The sequence below is a fragment of the Prinia subflava genome, chromosome 1, assembly GCF_021018805.1.
Source record: "Prinia subflava isolate CZ2003 ecotype Zambia chromosome 1, Cam_Psub_1.2, whole genome shotgun sequence".
In the NCBI taxonomy this organism is placed as follows: domain Eukaryota; kingdom Metazoa; phylum Chordata; class Aves; order Passeriformes; family Cisticolidae; genus Prinia; species Prinia subflava.
Genome location: NC_086247.1, coordinates 56,540,451 through 56,562,309, shown reverse-complemented (window position 1 = coordinate 56,562,309; position 21,859 = coordinate 56,540,451). Strand labels below are relative to the sequence as shown.

Sequence of the window (21,859 nt, the reverse complement as noted above, 5' to 3'; positions counted from 1 at the left end):
TTTGTTTCTGCAGGTTTAGTAAGAAGTTTCAGCTTGAATAACCAGCACTGAGCTACTAGTCTGTCTATTGTCCTGTCTATAATACAAAACTCTACAATGCTAGGCCAATCATTTTGAAGGCAAGGAGAGTATTTTAAAAGATTTATCATATTGATATAACTGTCCGTTAAACTCTTGTCCATTAAAGCAGCAAGAAGCAAAGTTCTTCATGTGCAAGGCTGCTTGAGAATGTTGTTTTCATACAGAAACAGAACTCAGACTACTTGACGGAAGAACTGACAGTGTATGGGAAAATGAATAGCCTCTAAGGAAGTAATTTCCTTTGCTCGATACTTCACTAATGTAACTATAAGACATTGTCTTCCTTTTTTTCCTTTACAAAAATGGCAATTTCTACTATTAAAAAGAAGTGTATATCACCTTAGTCTGTGATTAATCCTACAGAAATGGACAATGCCATTCCAGGAAGAAAATGAGATTTAGTGGATAAATTAGTCCTTGAAGGTAGATTTATAGGTATTCTTAAAAATTATGAATTCTACTTCATGCTGGGGACTAGAGGCTCTCATTATACCCCAAATGTTTATCAAGTCTTAGTATGTCCCACAGATCAACAGTCAGCTGACATCATTACCCAAAAATACACCTGGCAAAATTTCACTCTCAGTTCAAACTTTCTTTAAAGAGCAAAGAAAGAATTATGAAAACCTGCCTAAATATAGAAGAAACATTTACATTTTGTCTGGAACTAATGGGCCAGTAACAAGAATCTGACATGGGAATTATACAGTTCCTCAGGACTGTCAATTCATACCTGTTTCAGCTGTTATTAATGTTAAATTGCAATGGCATGAAAGTAAAATAACCTCAGGCAGCGTGTCTGTAGTGGGAATGGCATAAACACCATCAGTCAAGTGTCCAAAAAAGGTCTGTTACCAGGAACATAACACACAGAGGATGCTATCACATCAACTTTTGCTGCTACCCCATGATTGGCAGTCAGCAATAGCATTTTTCTATCTTAAAAATTGGTAGTGTTTCAGATTTAGTCTACTCCCACAACAGTTTTATTCCTCTTGGGAAAGTTATTGTGCTGGTTTTTAAATGCATGGGAAATTTAACACCTTCTGTGCAAATGTAAAGGATGCCTTCTTTCCATTTTCAAGTGTTTAAGTTATGGTCTAGTAAGAGAATCCAATACCCAAACAAACTGGTACAAATCCTAGGGCTCATTTTACTTTTCCAATATGTTAAATACTCAGCTTTATCTTTGAAGTATTGACAAATCTTGCCACTTGAAGACCAGAAATATTGTTAGGCAAGATAAATAATTCAAAAAGTATTAGTTTCCTTTGCAAAATCAAGGTGAAAATGACTGGTTTCAAGAAGAAAAACTCCATACTATTGCCACAATATGCTTCATTGCCCTTATGCCTTTGAACACACAGCTTCCACTTGAGCCATCTGAATATCTTCTGCATTAAATCAGTAGGAGCAGACAGCGACTAACACACGCAGATGTTTTTGCAATCTCCTTTCTTTTCTTTGGCTAAACATTCCTAATTAAAGCAAGACTTCAAGCTATGAATACTTAAGATTTATGAAAAGTTGTGCAATTTTGGCTGAGCACAGAGTGCAGTGTTATTGTTGCCCTCTTCTGATGTAAAGAGGCTGGGAAATTTTTCCTGCATGGTACTATACATGACTTTCATAATAACAAACCTCCTGAAAGTATACATTTCTTTTCTTTCTGTGTTTCCATTGTCCAATAAATGCAAACTTCCTCCCCAGTCTCTAAAACTGTTGCTTTGAAGATATGAATCCTCGCTGCTATGAGAGTTAAGAAGGTTTTTATGGTATTGGAAGTGTAAAGAAACTCATTCAAAGCAATTACAGAGAACTTCTGGCTGAAATCATCTGTAAGATCATAATGCACTATATGCTCTACTTGATTCTCAGTTGCATAAAACTTTATTCTGAGGCAGAACAAAGTATTAGCTTGAAATGACTCCATGTCTTCCACTTTATTCTTGGGGGTTTTTAATGTGGTGCCACTGCAAAGAAATAAATCTTGAAACTTCATAGTCTAGAGTTAGTATCAAAGGAAATATAATTAGAAAAGTCTTTCCCAAATTTCCCATCTACAGAATTTAAACCCAAAGGGGATTACTTTTTCATTATCAATTTCTTACTCTCATTTTAAACTTGAATCTTTTATTCCCAGTATAAAGTGGATTTTTACATTTGATACACATAAACATTATTTAAATTAGAAAGTATTTTATGAAAAGACATTCTTTGAATGTCTATGAAGATAGATGCTTTCCAATCAGAAAAAACCCTGTAAATAACAGTCTTCTAAAAAAAATTGTATCTAAAATGTGAAATTTTAGATTCCTGGGTTTTTACTAAACACCACTGAAATCTCTATCTCATGATCAATCAGTAAGAGACACATATGACTACCTGAGAAGATATAGTTGCTTGAAGCTGAAACTCATAATCCATACTTTAAGTTAATAGGATTTTTTTCTTTTTCTTTTTAAATTCATTAGACTTCTAAGACTCAGAACAGTAAAACTTTGTCCTTTTATGAACCAGAAAAAGAGTAAATAGATCCATCTTCAATTCTGCGTTGTTTTTCTCCAAGAAAATAAGCCATGATGGATGTAATCTTACAGAACATTCCAAGATTAAATCATTGGAAACTTCAAGAGTTCTGCTGAAATGTTTTAAGGCACGTTAACTGAGAACTCACTGATGAAAGATTGTTTTATTTCAAATCTTTCATCTTTAAACAACTCACCATGAAAGTATAAAGAATGTTTAAATTTAATATTTTGAACCATGTAAAGCAAGAACTGCAGCAACAGATTCAGATTTAGGTCTGTAAATCAGAGGGTCTGATTACACTGAGAAACAGCTATCTACAGAAGATGTAGCCATAATTAATGCATACTGCTCATCAATTGCCCACTAAGCTTATTTGTGAAGTGAATTTTAGGCACACACAGAACTAGAGGGGAGGGGAAAGATATCCTTTCCTTTATGGAGGAGTTGAAGTCATACACTGGCAAAGACTGGTCTTCTGTGCTCCCTACTGAGACTCTAGGCAAAAGGTCCCAATTTCTCATGACTCAAGCTAAAGTCAAATCCATGGCTGATACCTTTTAGTGGAGAAAGCAATCTAGGAAACAAATTCTACAGAGAAATGAGTTTAAACAGTAGGGATGAGAAAACTGATCACTGTCATTGAAAAAGGAGTTATTCAGCAATATCAGCACACTCAACTAATGGGCAAAAGTACAATTCTTAAGGTGCCATATGCCTTTCCTATTTTCTGCATTAGTGATTTTAAACCAGAAAATGGCCGACTTAAATGTTGCTCTTCCTTCTGCTTGGAGTGGCCTCCTCCTAAGTTCAAGTGCCTTAAAAAAAAAAAAAGAAAAAAGCCCCTCTTGATTTTGTGGTATGTGAGGGTAAGCAGGGGTTTATTAATTTAGTCATAAACAAATAATTATGACATTAGGTCTTTTTTCCTGGATCACAGTGTTACAATGAATCATAATAACAAGCAAGTAATAAAGAGCAACTATACACACATAATCCTGTCTTTTTTTTTTTTGGACTTGGATAAGGGGTAGGCAGACAATTATTTTTCTTTACATTTTCACAATAAACCCTAACATATGCCTTTACATAGAATTGTGATAATATATATAATTAAGGAATCAGTTTCCATGCCCAAAACTAGTGTTGCAATATAATAGATTGAAACATGATTGAAAAAAACTTGTTATACAAATGACAGTGACATTTGGGAGAAGTAATGCTTTATTGAGCTAGAAAGAGAGAAACCTTTTTATATCAGAAAAAATGGACAACTTCACTTACACCCTTGATTTGATCCCTTAGGAAGCCCAAGGTTTATATCAACAGATACATGTATAATGCTTATAAGTAAAAACACACAAATCTGAATGAAGATTTTTACAAATATGCTACTTAGAGTTATAAATCTGTAGTTTTTCCATCATGACCTCTATTAAAGAAAGCATTCATAATACCCATTAGAATTCATAATAGCCTTCATCAGCATACATACAATTTTTCACATGCTGTCAGCTATTTGATTCACAAAGGAGATTAAAATTATAGCTGTGACGACCTTAAAAAAATAAAATTACTTAAAATCTCATAATTCATGGGCTACCACTATTTTCTTAACTTAGCAGGCTTGCAGTTCCAAACTGCTTATAAAATACATTGACATAATCACATGCAGAAACACACTACTCTCCTTCCAACTTCTTCCTACTCACATTTCTCCTACTATGATCATAGATTTTATAAATAAATCTTTAGATATTAAGATACTAGGCCTTTTCACTTAGATTGCTGTCTTAAAAATATTAATTCTTATGGTAGTCATGTCTACATTTTAGCTAAAATTACATATATTGATAGGACATGAACTCAAGGATCTATCCAGACATCAAGAAATGCATAGCAGGGCACTGCATTTGAAAAGTAGTTAAAGACACATTTGCTTTTTAGAGTTTCTTTTCAGCTGGTTCTTAACAATATCAAACTATATCTTCATCTAAATCATATTTGTATAGACAAATAATAAACACTTCCCAGAAATAATAAACTCTTCCCAGAAAAAAAAAGTATGATTGTCAATATGAAATGCCATATGAGAAGAAAACTAGTTATATTCAGCACACACTGGAAATATTGTAAGACAAACATAAGGTAGAGATTGCATACATATCTAAATATTGCTAGTTTCTACTTTATTGCTGATGAGTACCAGCAGCATGGACAGCATTTATTAGCAGAGAGTGCTGCTGTATCCAGTGACATATGCCAGGAGCACTGCTTCTTGCATCACACAGATGTCATGGACATTGTACTAAACTTGGAAAAGATTCACACTGTCACTGGGCAGAAACATTTTGAAATTACATTGGCTTTTTGAGCTTCCTGCATTAATTCATTTCCATCACTAGAGAGAAAAGCAGAGATAAATGTCAGGCTGTCTATTTAGTTCCCTTATTTTTTTCAGCAAGGTGATTGTAAGCTATAGCAAGGTTTAGGCTAACCTCCTTAAACATTTAAACAACTTATCATGGTAATATTGTTGATGTTTAAAATATAAAGCAGAAGGTAAAGAGCTTCTTTTTCCTTCTTACTGGATTCATTTTTATAACATACTTAACACATATCTGTCTTTCCTAGACAGGTTAACTTAATTATCTAGAGGCCTGTCTATTAGCACATTCAAATTATTTTTACTTTTACGTTTATTAGACATATTTCTTTTATATGCCCACAGCAAATTCTTTGATTTGATTATTTCAATTCGTAGGTCCAGTCAAAATTATCAGTAACAGATGTAATATTGACTTAATGTTTTATTTATGGAATATAAGCTTCAGATACAGGATTCCTTTTTCTTCCCTTAAAACTGAAACCAAATGCTAAACTACTGAGAGGTTTGGTCAAAGAAGAACTTTGTAGAGAGACAGCCAAATTCACACTGTCACTGAGCAAGTACCATTCTGAAATTATTTACCAAGGAAAAGGACAACTCCTGTCTGAGAAATTTATTGCCACCTTGCTTCGAACTTACACCCAGGGTCATCTATTACTGTAAACAGAGGAATCTCAGCTGCCTGGGAATACACTAGTAAGTAACTGGAATATCTGCAATTGGTGTACTAGTGATTCATTTACATATCTACCATATCTGTGGCAGCCTTTTAAAACACACAGGAAAACTGAACAGCTTGAATTGTTGAAATTCATAGTTATTTCTACCTGAAATGTATTTACTTATGTTGTTAAAGCTAAGTCATAGTTTAATGTTTTCCCCTTATATATTGGTTGAGAGATTAAAAAACTGAATGGGCTGTGGCAATGCATTAAGCAGCTTTGCTCCGCAGGTATAAAAAGTGGGACAGCTTTGGAAAAGTCTTACAAGAGTCACATAAAACCTTGTCTTTGCCTATCACCAAATAGCTGCAGCATTCTAACACGTGGTTCAGTCTTCAAATTGATTTAGTTCTCAACACCAGACACCAGTGAAATGCCATTGTAGAAGCTTTACTGATCACCCTGGCTGCAGTGGCCATTCCAATTGCTCAACAGCCCACAGGACTGTGCTAATCTTCATATCACTAGAGGTTGTGGCAGCCTCTCAAAATGTTATGAAGATGGAGGGACAGTGAACACCAAGTGCTTACCTTTACTTTGTTTAGCTATGGTCTGGTTTGATTTTTGTGAATGTGCACAAATTTGCCCAGGGTTTCCATGCCTAGACTCTACATGCAGTAGAACATCCAATGCTGAATGCATGGCCAAGTGCACATCAGTAGCTCACAAAGATTTCTGTGCTCTTTTACACACACTGCTCTTCTCGGGTTGCTTTCATTCAGTGACAAAAGTGTTTCAAAAGACTTGAGACAGTTAACCTGCCAACAATCCCATATACCTTACACACCATAAGTAGCCAAATGTAATGCAAGCTGAATAGTGACAGAGAATGAAAAACAGATTGTGTGTTTTAGGTTTGGAGCAGTAAATTATCATGTTCTTCACTGAATTCTTCCCAGGCTCAGCCAACCATACATCATTTGTCAATACTCCAAATTCAATCTATAAATTAATGTCATGATTTTTGTGCTGTCACTAAATGTATTCTGTTCTCAGTAGAAGTCAGGATCTGCAGAAATCATCTAATTTTATAAGGTGATACATATTCACAAATCCCAGGAGATCTGACCTATATTCCATGTAGATGATCAGAAGCCTTTTTATCTCAGCTGATACCTGGATTCCACTCCAGTGTTAGCAAACTTGTGGATATCAAATGGGGTTTTACATTAATCCTGAAGGGAAAGGAAGTAGAAATATGCCCAAACACAATAGCTATGAGTTAAGTAATCATATCTTCTATTATCTTTAGAGAAATTTTTAAAGTGGAAAAAAAATAGTGAAAAAAAGGAAACAGTCTAGAATTTCACCACTTATATACATCTTCACTGATATATGAGTACCAAGTCAGTAATTTCCCATAACAATGTTTTCCAGAAGAGAAGTCTGAAAGGATTAGGAGTTTGAGTGAGTGGTAACCAAAGTAAACAGACGCTAAAAACCCGAGAGCGTTAGTACCATAGTCCCAATAATGAAAAAAAAAAACCAAGAAGGAATGATGGAAGGCAGGAAAGAGAAAGAAAGGACAGGACAGGACAGGACAGGACAGGACAGGACAGGACAGGACAGGAAAGGAAAGGACAGGAAAGGAAAGGACAGGAAAGGACAGGACAGGAAAGGACAGGAAAGGAAAGGAAAGGAAAGGAAAGGAAAGGAAAGGAAAGGAAAGGAAAGGAAAGGAAAGGAAAGGAAAGGAAAGGAAAGGAAAGGAAAGGAAAGGAAAGGAAAGGAAAGGAAAGGAAAGGAAAGGAAAGGAAAGGAAAGGAAAGGAAAGGAAAGGAAAGGAAAGGAAAGGAAAGGAAAGGAAAGGAAAGGAAAGGAAAGGAAAGGAAAGGAAAGGAAAGGAAAGGAAAGGAAAGGAAAGGAAAGGAAAGGAAAGGAAAGGAAAGGAAAGGAAAGGAAAGGAAAGGAAAGGAAAGGAAAGGAAAGGAAAGAAGGAAAGAAAGAAAGAAAGAAAGAAAGAAAGAAAGAAAGAAAGAAAGAAAGAAAGAAAGAAAGAAAGAAAGAAAGAAAGAAAGAAAGAAAGAAAGAAAGAAAGAAAGAAAGAAAGAAAGAAAGAAAGAAAGAAAGAAAGAAAGAAAGAAAGAAAGAAAGAAAGAAAGAAAGAAAGAAAGAAAGAAAGAAAGAGAAAGAAAGAGAAAGAAAGAAAGGAAGGAAGGAAGGAGACATTGATACATAATCACATAGGATTATCTTAAACTTGCTAAGAATTCCTTGATAAGCTAATATTTTTTAATAGATATATTTGGTTTACATGGCAAGGTTTTAATAGTGAGGTGTGTTGGAGAAGTGGTTTCTGTAAGAAAGCAGCAGCAGCTACCCTAATGCTGAACAATGACAATTCCAGCCAGTTCCAAAGCACACTTGCTTCCAGTCAAAGCTGAGCCCATCAGCAATGTTGGTAGTGCCTCTGTGAAAAGACATTTAAGGTATGTCATGTATGATAGGAAGGAAAATGTGAGAGAAACAGCCCCGCAGACACCAGGGTGAAAGAAGGAGTGGGAGGATGTGCTCGAGGTGCCAGAGCAGACCCCTGCAGTCTGGAGTGAAGACCACAGTGATGCAGTTTGTGCCCCTGCAGCCCATGGAGGACCACACAGAGCAGGATCCACCTGCAGCTTGTGGACAACCCCATGCTAGAGCAGGGGCACATGCACTAAAGAAGCTGCAGCTTGTGGAGAACCTGTGTAGAGCCTGTGTAGGAGCAGGCTCCTGACAGCAGTTGCAGCCCGTGAAGAGGAACCCATGCAGGAGCGGGTTTGCAAAGGATTGTGCACAATGGGAAAGATCCCATGATGGAGCAGGGAAAAAACATGAGGAAGAAGCAACAGAGAAAAATATTATGAGTTGACTGCAACCTTCATTCTCCATCCCCTTCTGCTGCTCAGGGGAAGAGCTGGGAGTGAAATTGAGCCTGTGAAGAAAGAAGTGGGGGAAAGGTATTTTCAGATCTTCTTTTTGCTTCTCACTATCCTACTCTGTTGCTAGTTAGCCCAAGTCTGTTTTGCCTGTTTTGGTACTTCACAAACAGCTCTGTGTACTTACCTTGACTCATTAACCTTTTATTGTGTCTTCTCCTCCTGTCCTGCTGAGTAGTGGAAATGAGAGAGCAGCTTAGTGGGCACCTCTCAGCCAGCCAAGGTCAAATCACTAAAACATAACCAGATATTCTCTGTGCTTTAGATATGAACATTGGAAACAGAGGTAGTGCAGATTTCTTTTACCTAACAATATAGCTTGGATATTGCCACTGAACATGCCCTGCCTCCTTGCAGGTCTGTCATCATGTTTCCCAGTAAGAGCAGGCAATCAAGTTTTTATATTGATTACTGCAAACCAGATGAGAAGCATGGGGGATTTGCAAAGCATTTGCATGATGCTTTCCTAGCATAAAGCTGCACTATTTGCAGACTAGATCTGGCTTGCAGCCAAGACTGGTTCTATCTAGGCATGAAGACATAACCAAAAAAATAATTCTTTATTGACTCTTCTCATCATCAAGCAATGAAAACTACAACCCTTTGCAGATGACACACCTTAACAAGGTGCTAACGTTTCTGCACAGTTTTAAGGGATAAGTCTCGAGACAAGTGATGATTTGTTCTAAAATGTGCTATTCTTAGAGCTGGCTGAGATTTTTCTGAGTAAATCCAGATGCATCAAGACCTAAAGGCACTGTCAGAAAGCTACCCATCTTGCTGCCTGTCTGTCTGGCAGGCTGCTGAAGAATCCATGACTTCAGCATCAGGCACAGTTGTATCACATTGATAGGGGTCAGCAGTCTAAAGACTGGGGAATAATAACTACTCTGATGATCAAGCTTTGCAGTCTTAGCCTGAATTTTGAAGGAAAACATCTTGTTTGAATTTCCCTTCTACAAGAACTTTTTAAAAACCATTTTTAAATTTCAGTCTTTAGAACACAGGAAGTTATAGATTTGAAATCATACAAATATACACTGTTACATTTTGTAGTACTGGGTCCTAGAAAATAATCAGTCTAAGAAAAAAATTGAATCTATTTCTCCTAGCTTTACAAAAAAAGACCTACTTAAAATACTAACTCTCATTCACTTTTTTCCCCAAGTACCTACCACAGCAGAGGGCCTTATAAAAAATTACTCAATTAAAGAACACCACATGCATAATGGAACAGACTAACCAAGATGGAAAAGACAGGCTTTTGTTCTAGCTTCAACTAGATATACTACGCTATTCTCTTTTCAACCTGATGCAGAAGTCCTGATATACTTTTGTTTCTTTTAATTATGTTAAAAAAATAAACTTAAAGAGGCAAGACACAATACACCAGGAGATGGCCTCAAGTTGCACCAGGGGAGGTTTAGATTAGATATCAGGAAAAAATTCTTCACTGAAATAGTGGTCAGGCAGTGGAATAGGCTGCCCAGAGAAATGGTGGAATCACCATCCCTGGAAGTTCAAAAGCATAGTTAGAATTCAATTCTATGATCAGATTAATAAAATCAGGGTATGACACCTAAAAATCTGATCAGCATGTGGAAATAGTACATTAAGTAATATGACGATGGCAAAAAGTCTTTTAGAAAATCCCACAGCCTTTTATTATGTTGTGGAAAGAAAGTAAGAAATTGCCTTGGTAGTGTACAGAAACAAATACTTATTCTGGTCCATTCTACAAACATCAGAGTGTTTAGCAATATGGAAGTTTAAAAGGTAAATTTAAAATTAAGTATAAAGTTTGCTTGTAAACTTCATCCTTTTCAAGCACAATGTGTTGTTTCATGGCATGACTCCATATTACAAACCCATACATAGATATTTTAGTAAATTTAGATTCTATATCCACATATATATCTATAGTCAATGTTTAATACAGAGAAAAGTCCTCTGCCTGAGATCTTTTTTCAGACTTTGACACATTCATTTGTCATCCAGCTAATGAAGTTATCCCAGTCTTTCATCTGCAAACTACCAATTACAACTCAGAATGTGAGGAAATTTTATGCACAAAACTCATCAAGATTCTCTGACTGTTTTCCATAATCCTTTAATTATTGTATATGAATGTCTTTTGGCAGTGTAGAGCAGGCCAAAATTTTTAAAAACCAGGTGTAGATAGCATGAAGGCATGTTAAAATAGGTTGTGTCTTATTGCTTTACCTTCTAATAAAATGTGGTTACAAGAGAGAAAGTACATTTGGACTTTCACACTTACAATATGATGAAAAATTATTCTAACTTAATTTATGGCATGAATTATACAAAAGGGATCTCCATATCTTTATTTCATAGGACTAGAAGCTCTTTATGGCACATCACTTTTATCAAAACCACTATCTCAAAATGAGATCAGAAAGAAATCCTGTTGTACAGAGATGCACAACATACTAGCAATTTCAGATTTCAGTTCAAGGTAAACAGCCAGAGGCTAAGAAAAGCTTTTTGCTTTTTTCTTTTTTCTTTTTTTTTTTTTTTTTTTTTTTTTTAGCCAAACCTTAGACCAATGTGTTAGTTCTGTATTTTATGGGCTTCTGTCATCTCACTAACACATACTTTGTTCTAGCATAAAATAGAGAGCTTTCAGATACTATTGATTTTTAACAGCTTCCAAAATGCATCCCCCCGTACCAAAATCCAAACCAAGTGAGCAACTAAGATACTTTCTATTAAAGTTCAACAAACAATTCTGTAACTTCACATGCCTTAAATCCTAGACTTCAGCGTCACTAACCCACCTCCACTCCATGCTTGCTTGGAAAGGCAACTGTACGTTGAACTTCTGGGGCAGAGGCTTTGAGATCCATGCATTTCTCCTAGTTAGTCTAAATTCACTATTCAAGATGGTGCTGACCTTGCACCATCTACCAGATGAAGCTGAAATCTTCTTGATCTCTTCTCTTTGCCTTTTGAACTTGTTCAGTTTCTGCAGGCAGGAAGATTTTTTTTTCCTAATCTTTTACTCTCAAGAAGTTGTACATGCATTCTAAAATAGATAATTCATCATTATCTTAGCTATCTTCTTTGGCTTTTGTTCCTATGGGAACGTTTATATTTCACATAAATTTCAATATCTTGAAGCAAAACTGTGATAAGGAAAGCACTTATAGTGTCTACACATCAATATATTTGTCCAAGACAAAAGAATAATACTGCTGTACTTAGGATCATAGAACAGCTCGGGTGCACAGTAGTTACCAGGTTCCTAATTTCTACCTTTTTGAAAGATGGATATAATGTTTCTTTACTCCCCCAGTCATCTGGGACTTGACTGCCATGACTTTCCAAATATCCAAATATTCCAAATGGCGAGCACCTATCTAGATCCACTATGCTAGACATTATTAAAGAATCTCCAGAGAAATTTACAGTATGTGAGCAGGACAACAAAATCCTTATCACCTCGAAATTTACACAAATACATAACCAAAATTTAGGAAACAAAAACAAATTTCAGCCTCCAAAGGTTTTGACTTTCAAAGCCTGAGCTTTTGGTTTTCCCATATTGCAGTCTTAGAGCAAGTTTACTTTTCCTGCATTTAGAAATGTTGCAGCTTTCCTACTTACTCTGTCACCTGTGCATGCTCCTGCTGGAAGTTAACCTTATTTCCTTCCTGTCCCACATTTGTCCTAAAAACCGAGAATGCAGCAGCATTCCTAGCTCAGGGACCTGCCTGGAAGAAGTGCTGAAAAGATGGTGACCATTTTGTGTGTCTACTGTTTTCAAATTTAGCATTCTACTAAAAAAAATAAGAATATGAGTTTGTCTACCCAAAATATCTTTTAAATACTAAATAAATTTAGAACTAAGTCTGCAGTCAATTAATAGCCTAGAAGTGACTGAAAAGGATGGAAAGCAACAGTGTAGAACCTGTTCCATCAACAGCTATGTCCTGAAGATGGTGCATAATTTTCTGCATTCATTCCATCTGCCAGGAATACATATTACCAGTATGTGTCAGAAAATTGTAACACTGTAGCTCAGACAGATAACCAAGAAAAATGAGGATCAACTCACAACCAAGAGCAGTAAGAGGCAGAATTAAAATACTTCTACTTTAATATATGTCAGAACAGAGATGCCTATTTATAGGCAACATTAAAAAAAAAGGAAGCTAAAAGTCATTATTAATGAGAAAGAAACTATTTGTCCAGAAGAAAAGATTCTAAGTAAATTTTAACATTGCCAGACTCAGACTGAACTTTGCCCTGAAAATGGATAGTGCTTCAAAAATTGTGATAAAAAAGGGAGAATGTAAGAAACGAGCAACATATTCAACTGCATGTAATGCCTGTCTTTTCACTCTTTTTTAGTTCTCAGACATTTTGTTACATATGGAAGTGAGATCATGCATCTGATCTCCAGTGAGCCATATGCTTTATGGAGAGTGCAGGTTCCTTTCTCTCTATATATAAACAAACAAAACCAGAAAATAGAAAAGCTAGAGGTCATAAATTTTCATGTAACAATCCCTGACACCTTAACAGTGAAATATACCACGTTTTAGAATAGTTTCAACTACTTAGGTTTATTTTTCTGCATCTAAAATGCGAAGTTTGTATTCTTCTGTCTAGTGCCCAGACAGTATTTAGGAAGCTGCTCTTCACTTTCACCACCTCCATGATCCTGGAGCTTCAATGTCACAAAAATAACAGCAAAAATGGGAACTTCAATCTGGTTATTTTAAACATCAATATTAATATTTTTAAGCTTTATTTTTAAAGCTTAAATAGCCATTTGTATTGTTAGTCATCACAGCAAATATGAGCACTGATGCTTCCTCTCAAAGTCTCAAGGTTTCACAGTAATTTTAATGCAAAACCTCCAGGCTTCTTAACTGTCAAAGGATATGATAATATGAATTGCATCTAATACTCCATTGATATCTGTCAAACTCTTTCAGCACATAGTGGTTTTGCTTTGAAAACTATCAAGCAGAAAAAGCCCAACTAATGATCAGTAGTAATTTGCCAATAGCCCAAAAGCTTTTTCATTTCAAACATGAAATGAACTTGTGCCTTTTTAAATGATACCTTTAAGATTTCTCAGTGATTTTGCCCCTTACATTACAACTCACTCTATTCTCAAATCACTTCTCGTCTCTAATTTGTCTCTTATCTCTGTCTCCATAATATTTTCAACTCCCTTCATTTTATATTTTATTTTATTTTATTTTATTTTATTTTATTTTATTTTATTTTATTTTATTTTATTTTATTTTATTTTTAGCACTAGATTTAAAAGTTCATCAGTTTTCATCACATTCTGTCATTTAGAAATCAAAATAGATTTTACACAAACCTGTGCTGGAGGGACCACTAAGCATAAAATGCCCAGGGTTTGGTATCACTTAGTATTTTGCTGTCATGACTAAAGGAAAAATCAAGCCCCCATATGGTCTTTCCCTGACTAGTGCAAATCAGGAACAGCATTTCTTGAAAGCAAGCTATTATTGAGGCACAATCCTCATCATGCTAGCACTTCCAAAACAGCATCATAAAATTCTAGATTAAATCAGTACTCATGCCCTCCAATTTCATTTTATTGCTGGTCCTGCACAGCCACCATTGCTCACTGCATCACATCACAAGTTTCGTGAGAGTTTAAAGGACATTTCAGAACACCTGTCTCATTCCAGACACTTGTCTTGCAGTGTGATATTACAGATATCAGGCTGGCAGGAAGAAGAGCATTTTAACAGATACATGCATCCAGGCATGGCTGTAACTACACAAAAAGTGACAGCACACCTACCTGAAGGAAAAAACTCAACAACCATAACAAAACGTCCCCAACTAAACAAGACCCACGCCAACAACTTTTTTAGCACAAGTATCAGGGAAATGACGTCAGCACATCAAACCCAGCAGCTGGAATCCAGAGCTAAAAACCCTTCTCCACTTGCTTGATTATACACTTCAGAATGAAGAAAAAAAAATCCCAGAAATTCATAATTCTTAAAAAAAAATCACAAAAAATACCCTTAATGGCAATAACTTTTACACAATTTTCAGGAAGGCTCAAATTGAGATTATAGCATGTTGCTTGTTAGGGCAGCAGCAATTTTCCATGGTTTGAAGAAGAATTCCCATGCTTTAAAGTCTGTTGTAGGTTCACTGAGTTATAGACTACTTTTCAGGTTAGTTAATCAGCCCTGAGTTCTCATTAGTTTACTTCCACAGAAACAATTCTCATGGTGACAGAGAAGTTTAAAATGTTGCTTGCTAATCACTAAAGTCAAGTTCCAGCCTACTAGAGCAGATGTCAGAAACAGATATAGTGACAGCAAGAAGCTTCCCTCTCTTCCTGAAGAGGGATAATTCTTCTTTAAAGACTTGTTATCCCATGCTTTTATTCAGGGAACTGTTTTGCTCTTTAAAATATTTCAATAGGGCCTCAGAATAGAACACATTTCTACAGCTGTTGTAGATGTTGGGAGCACTGGTGGTGATAGGGTAGGTGATAACAAAAGCATATGGAGGATTCTGATTTGTTTTGCTATAGAATGTTTTCATTAGCAAATGAAGATTGCCAACAATTAGATGCATCTCAGATCACTAATTTGCTGAAATTCTAATGTAAATATAGGGGTTACAGCCCACCCAGAGCTCAGACTTGCCAGTAGCTGCCTTGAAGACAATAAGCAAGATGAGGGACTAAAAGATGCAGAAGCTTAGGAAAAAACCACAGGCTCTAAGCCAGCACCCCCAGTGGGCTGGTATCACAGCTCTCAGGCTTTCTGGGGAGAACCAAAGTGTTCTGCATCTTTAGAGACCGATTTTAAAACATAATAGTATTTTATTGTGCTTAATTAAGAAAGCTATGTGCCAGGAAAACATGCTGCTTTTTGGCACTTTAAGACGGCGCAGAGGAGAAGGTAACAGCTCATACTATCAAAACCAAAATTGTACCATTATTTAAAATCATTTTCTGATACAACACAGACAAAAACCCTAGCTCACATTGTTCAGTACATAAAATCAACTCAGGTTTGAATATTCCTTTCTCCTTGACTCCAAAAAAAGTTTGACTCTATGTTCAGGAGACCTTTTGCAATGGGTTTAATGTTGCTATCCTTCCATCTGCCTCTGGAAGTCAAGATGGTAAGAAACAAGGTATCTGTTTCTGTACATCCAGAGGCTTCAGGGTAGAAAAATGTCCACACTATGAAACTCTGGGGTCCTAGAAAATTCAAGGACAAGGTTATGATTCTAGAAGATTTTTTTGACACTAAAGCCATGGGAAAGAAAAGGGATTAGCAACGTCATGGTCTTAAGCTAAGAGGTGGCAAGATTTGCCAAAATAAACAACCTTGTGTGTACATCACTCTACACTGTGACGCTGTTAAAAGTCTATGCCTTTTCCCATATAAACCAGTGCCACTAAACAAGAGAAGAATAGAACCAATTTTAAATAAGAAGCAAGTTCTCTGAATATTCCTTAATTTTTTAAAGTTTCATACAGGAAAGCAAAGTACTTGGCACAATCCAACAGCAGTAAAAATTGTAATAGTTTCTTGTGAGAAGACACGGTTTACTGTGGAAATTACTTGGGTTTTTTTTTTTTTGACTGTATATTCCCAGTTCAGAAAACACAAAATATTTGGAGAAGAGAGTCAGATTTTTGTGAAACAAAACTGTGTATCTTCCTCATCTGATAGATGTGATGCAGTCTAAACTGCCCAGATAGACTGAAGGCATGGAGAAAGGCAAACTGATTGAAACTCCACTATACTCACAGCTAAGATTTGTAGTCTTTCAGAAAAAGCAAGATGTCTTATACTTCTTGTCTGGGGTTGCAATGCAAGATGTAATCAAAAGTATGTATTCTGTTATCATCTGTTACCATGGCAATCTACTACCATCCAGTGGGGCAGTTTTCTTTATCTCTTCCATGACCCATCCTCCCTTCAGGGGGTTATCTTCTGTTAATGGGCCATTGAGTCTCCCTGTATGACTGATACAATTACATCATCCCATTGTGAGATGCTGCACCCAGTGGGAGGAGTCAAGCATTCCTACTTGGACAAAAATCTGGGAGTCAGAATACCAGGAGAGCCTGTTTCCACTGGATTTTCAGAGGAAGATCGGACCCATCTTACCACCCCTGGACCTTCAGAGGAAAAATACACCGTTCTGCAGTATCATTGTTTCAATAGAACTACATCTGTCATTCCAGGAGGACTTGACTGGACTGCTACCGACACCCTGACCAACAGGGAGTTGTATTCTGACTCTGTCAGTGTTTTCTTTTTGTTTGGTTAGTTTTTTGTACTACAACATCTTTATTTTAATTTTCCTTTATTTTAATTATTTTTAGTAAAGAACTGTTATTCCTATTCCCATATCTTTGCCTTAGAGCCCCTAAATTTCAAAATTGTAATAATTTGGAGGAAGGGGGGTTACATTCTCCATTTCAAGGGAGGCTCCTGCCTCCCTTTGCAGACACCTGTCTTTTCCAAAGCAGGACACTTCTATAGCTCCATCTTCTCTGTATTGTCAGATCATGTAAGCAATAAGATCCTCTGAAATATTTTTTCTCCAGGATGAACATGCCCTCAGTCTCTTTTCATATGTCATGTTCTTCTGACTCTTGGTATCCTCCCCTGGGTTCACTCCTGTATGTCAATATTGTGCTGGGTGCACAAAACTGGACATAGCAGTCCACACCTACAAGTGCTGAATAAAAGGGAAGTATTATGTTCCAATACCTGCTGTGAAGACCCTTACTAATGGTGTCCAAGGCATGTTGTTCACCACAACCCCAGAGCCTTTTCTGCAGAGCTGCTTCCCAACAGCTGGCACAAAGCCTGCCTCGTGGCTAGGATTACCCCAAACCAGGAGAAAGAGCTTTTGTTCTTGCTTAACTTCATAAGGTTCATGTAAGCCCATTTCTCCAGCCTGTGCAGTCCCTCTGACAGCAGCCCCACCTTCCCAGTTTGGGTCACCCCTGCCTGGTGTCACCTGCAAACCAGCTGAGAGTACTCTCCACCTCATCATGCAGCTTGTCAATGAAGACACTGAATGGTACTGGTCCCAGTACTGATTCCTGAGGAATCCAGTACCTCCTGGCTGCAAGCTCAGCTTCACAACTTTGGTTTTTTAAATCCAGCCTGTTTTCTGTCCACTTTATAGTGTCTTTATCCATCCCATGCCCCACCAATTTTGGGGGCTATGGAGGAAGCTACAGAGGGTGTCAAAGACCATTAAACCCAAGGTATATAAGAACCACTGCCTTTCTTTTGCCAGGCACTTCATCATGGCAACTATGATTTGTGTATTGGAAGTGGTTTTTTCTACTCCCCTTCACCTTGCTGTCCTTCAGGTGTGTGATTTGCTCCAACAGTGTTGTCAGGGACTGAGGTGAGGCTGACTGGAGTACAGTTATCTGGATCCTCCTTCTTGTCATTCTTGACAATCAAGTTCCACTACGTTATGTATGAAATCCAAGTGATTTAAGTTATGCCTGACTATGCCTTCCTCTGCTGGGGATACTGCATCACCTTCAGGGGCTCAGGGACCTGGAAGGCCTGAGGACAAGCCTTGCAAGTGAAAACCACAGTATAGAAGGTACCTTAGCCTTTATCAGGACCCTTGTCACTACACCGTCTGTTCCAGCAAGCAATAGGGCCATGCCTACTTACCCTTCATTTTACTCCTGATGTACTTTAGGAAACCTTTTCTATCTTGCACTTCCCTGAGCTGGCACTTGCTCAACTCCATTCCTACATAAATAGGCAGTGCCTCTGTATGCCTCCCAAGTAGTCTGTCTCTGCTTTATTGTAGGGTTTTTTTTAGTGTCTGAGCTGAGTCAGGAGCTCCATGTGGATTCATACTCGTCTTCTGTAAAGCTTGTCTTCTGAGAATGGGGAGAACAGTTCTTGTGCTCAGAGGATGCTGTCCTTGCAGATTGGATGGCTCTCCTGGGCTCCTTTGCCCTTCAAAGATCCACAGGATCCTGCCAGGCACATCCCTGAACAAACATCTCCTCTCATCACACTATTGATCATCTGTATCAAGAAATTGTCCTCAATCTGTTTCAGAAATCTGGATTGCTTGTGTTCAGCATTATTGGCCTTCCAGTAGTTACTGCTGAGGTTAAAGTCACTCAAGAATACCAATGCCTGAGACTGAGGATTTTTCCACCTGCCTTAAGATTGCTTCACCTGCCTTCTCTTATTGATGAGAAGGTTTAGAGCACACACCTACTACATCACCTGTCTTAGTCTGAAATTTGACCTCTGTCCACAGGCTCTCCACTTGTTTGCCACTTCATCCAGGGTTCTGTCCACTCAAAACACACCTTTGTATGGAGCCCAACGGGAGAGCATCTCATACTGACAGCCTGTTAGCACCTATTTTAAATACATGCAAATACATGTGCTTTGATTTTACAACTGGGTTCAAGGTTAAGAAGAAAGGGATATGTGGGCCAGGCATGCTGAACTTCCTTGAGTTTGTCGCTTCTTTGCTGAAAGAATTCTGAAGTTATGATTGGCTGTCACTCTTTTCAAATATACATGAACCATTGTAATTCTGGGGAAGGAACAAGATAATCTCGTTAGGAAAGAAGGGGAATGCATGTGTAGGCAAATGACAAAGTTTCCACAGAACTGACTTCACTTCTGTTGGAATATAATTAAAATGTTTTTATTCCATTATTAAACATAATATGGAGTCACTATTAATCCTACACATTAGAATTCAAAATCTCGCATGTGAACTACTTATCTAATGATCTCCTAAATCCACTGTAGACAGACAGATTTTCTATGTGTGTCTTTAAAATTAAATTAATTGACAAACAAAGCTGTCAGTCTTTCAAGATAGAATGTAGAAATCACTGTTTGCAATAATTGATCTAAAATCTACATAATTTATGACTTTTCACACTTTTCCTCCACATTTCTCAGATTTTGTTTCACTGTATTTGATTTATTATTTAGACTGTACATTATTTAATGTTTATATGATAATATTGATATAGAATCACAGAATATCCAGAGTTGTAAGGGATCCACAAGGATCATCGAGTTCAACTCCCGGCCCTGAGGACAGTGCCAAGAGTCACACCATGTGCCTGAGAGTATTTTCCAAATGCTCCTTGAACTCTGTCAGGTTGGTGCTATAACCACTTCCCTAGGAAGCCTGTTCCAGTGCCCAACCACCCTCCGGGCGAAGAAGCTTTTCCTAATATCCTGCCTAAACCTCCTCTGTCACAACTTCAGGCCATTCCCTCAGGTCCTGTCACTGGTCACCACAGAGCAGAGATCGTGCCTGCTCCTCCTCTTCCCCTCAGGAGGAAGTTGTGACTTCAATGAGGCCTCCCTTCAGTCTCCTTCAGAGCAAGTAACTTCAGTCACTCATCATATGGCTTCCCCTCTAGGCCCTTCACCATATATACATAATGTTATATATATTAAAAAAACCCAAAACAACATATATGTAGTATTATCTATATAAACTTTTAAAATGCAGTTTCAAATATGTCACTAAAAAAGTATAAACTTTATCATTAGAGAATTTTCCACTATTTTTAAAAACTTTATTTCTGCTAAAATATACCCTAGGACACAGATGTGTACAGTTGTACTTTCAAACAAGAAAATAATGCACTTTAATAGTGCAGTGTTCAGTGTCTTGCAAGTAACTACCTGCCATTATGTAGCATAATGCCCAAGTCTTGTTCTGTGCTAGTCTAGTAATAATGCTATGGAGTCATTCAAACTACAGGCTGCTTGACACCCTGCTTTAAAATATCCCAAGGTTTTAGCTGGTATTTGCCACTTACTTGCAATGGTATGATAATTATTAGTTTAGTAAGTGCCTATAGCAAAGCTTGTTACAAAAAGAATGTTTCACATCTTGACTTAATAACATCTCACAGGTTATTTTTTACTAGGATTTACAAGTTTAGCAGGAAATCTCCAGTCTTTAGACCATCTGCATGCAAAGAAAATTAATGGAAAAAAGAGTTCTGTAACACTCCTAATACCTCTTAACATATATTAAAAAAAAAACCCTACCACACCCCAAAAGACCTGAACCCCAAAACTCCAAAGTTTTTTGTTTACCACACATTTCTTTAAGCTAAGAATTTCTATCTGGCATTTTGAGTTAATTCATCTGAGCCAGACTTTGATGTGTAACTTGATTTCTTCAAGCTAGAGATGAAGCACCAATTGCTTACCTGACTCACACGCAAATGTCTTTGATGTCTCATCGTGAAAGATAATTGCCACTGCATGCTTCTTTGTCTCTCGAGGCAATCTGGTTATGTTTTTGATATTATGCAGCTCAGTTACCTTAAAATGAAGAAAAGTATTTTAGGCCAGTGTATAAATAGTACAAATAAAAATATTAACCTCTAGCTGCTCAATTTTTTACCATAAACTATATTTCCCCTGTCCTAGTTTCAGCCAGGACAGGGTTAATTTTTTACAGGAAGCAGGAGAGGTGTGTGGCAAGGCCCAGATGTTATTCCATTCCACCTCACTCACTGCCAGAGGATGGAGTAAGGAACTCTCTCTTCCAGTGGGGAGAAAACATGGCGGGGAAGACCCAGGTATTGTTGCAGGCTTTTCCATGTAAATTGTTTCTTTGTCTTATACCTTATGCTGCTTATATTGCTGCTACTACTGTTCATTTTCTTGTCTCATTGCTGTTTCTAGTAAATCATTCTTAACCCATGATTTTCAGCTTTTGTGCTTCCAATTCTTGACTCCATCCCAATGGAGTGGGAAGGGGAGGGGAAGGGGGGAGCGAGAGAGCAGCAGTGTGGTTTTAAATCCCTGTGGGAGAGCTAAACTGGGGAGTACCATTCCTAAACCCCTAGGGTTATTTATATTTATAAGCTTTGCAATTGATAAATAAACCCCCATAAAATAGGTAGAGTCTTAAGTTGCAAAATTTAACTCTTATAACTCTATTTCTCTAATAAATTTCCACAAAACTGTTTCTTTAGTAAAGTCCTACATGAAAACAGTTTAAAATGACATCAACTCAGCCTTGGGATTTTGTATAATCTATTTTTCAACTTCTATACTCATAAAACTTGGATCAGTTTCAGAATCTGCATCAAATAGAAAACCTAATGTTGGAAGAACAGTTTTTCATTAGTTAACAGAGGTTACTCAACTAATACATCAAATAGTATCACT

At 37.2% G+C, this 21,859-nt stretch overlaps 1 protein-coding gene across 1 annotated transcript in view; it reads right to left on the bottom strand.

The window, feature by feature from the left end:
- Positions 1-21,859, bottom strand: part of DOK6 (docking protein 6) — a 239,593-nt gene that overhangs the window by 100,767 nt on the left and 116,967 nt on the right. The window contains exon 3 of the mRNA XM_063397353.1: positions 20,890-21,004. Within this exon, the coding sequence (XP_063253423.1) occupies positions 20,890-21,004 (115 nt within the window). The remainder of the gene's footprint in view (positions 1-20,889; positions 21,005-21,859) is intronic.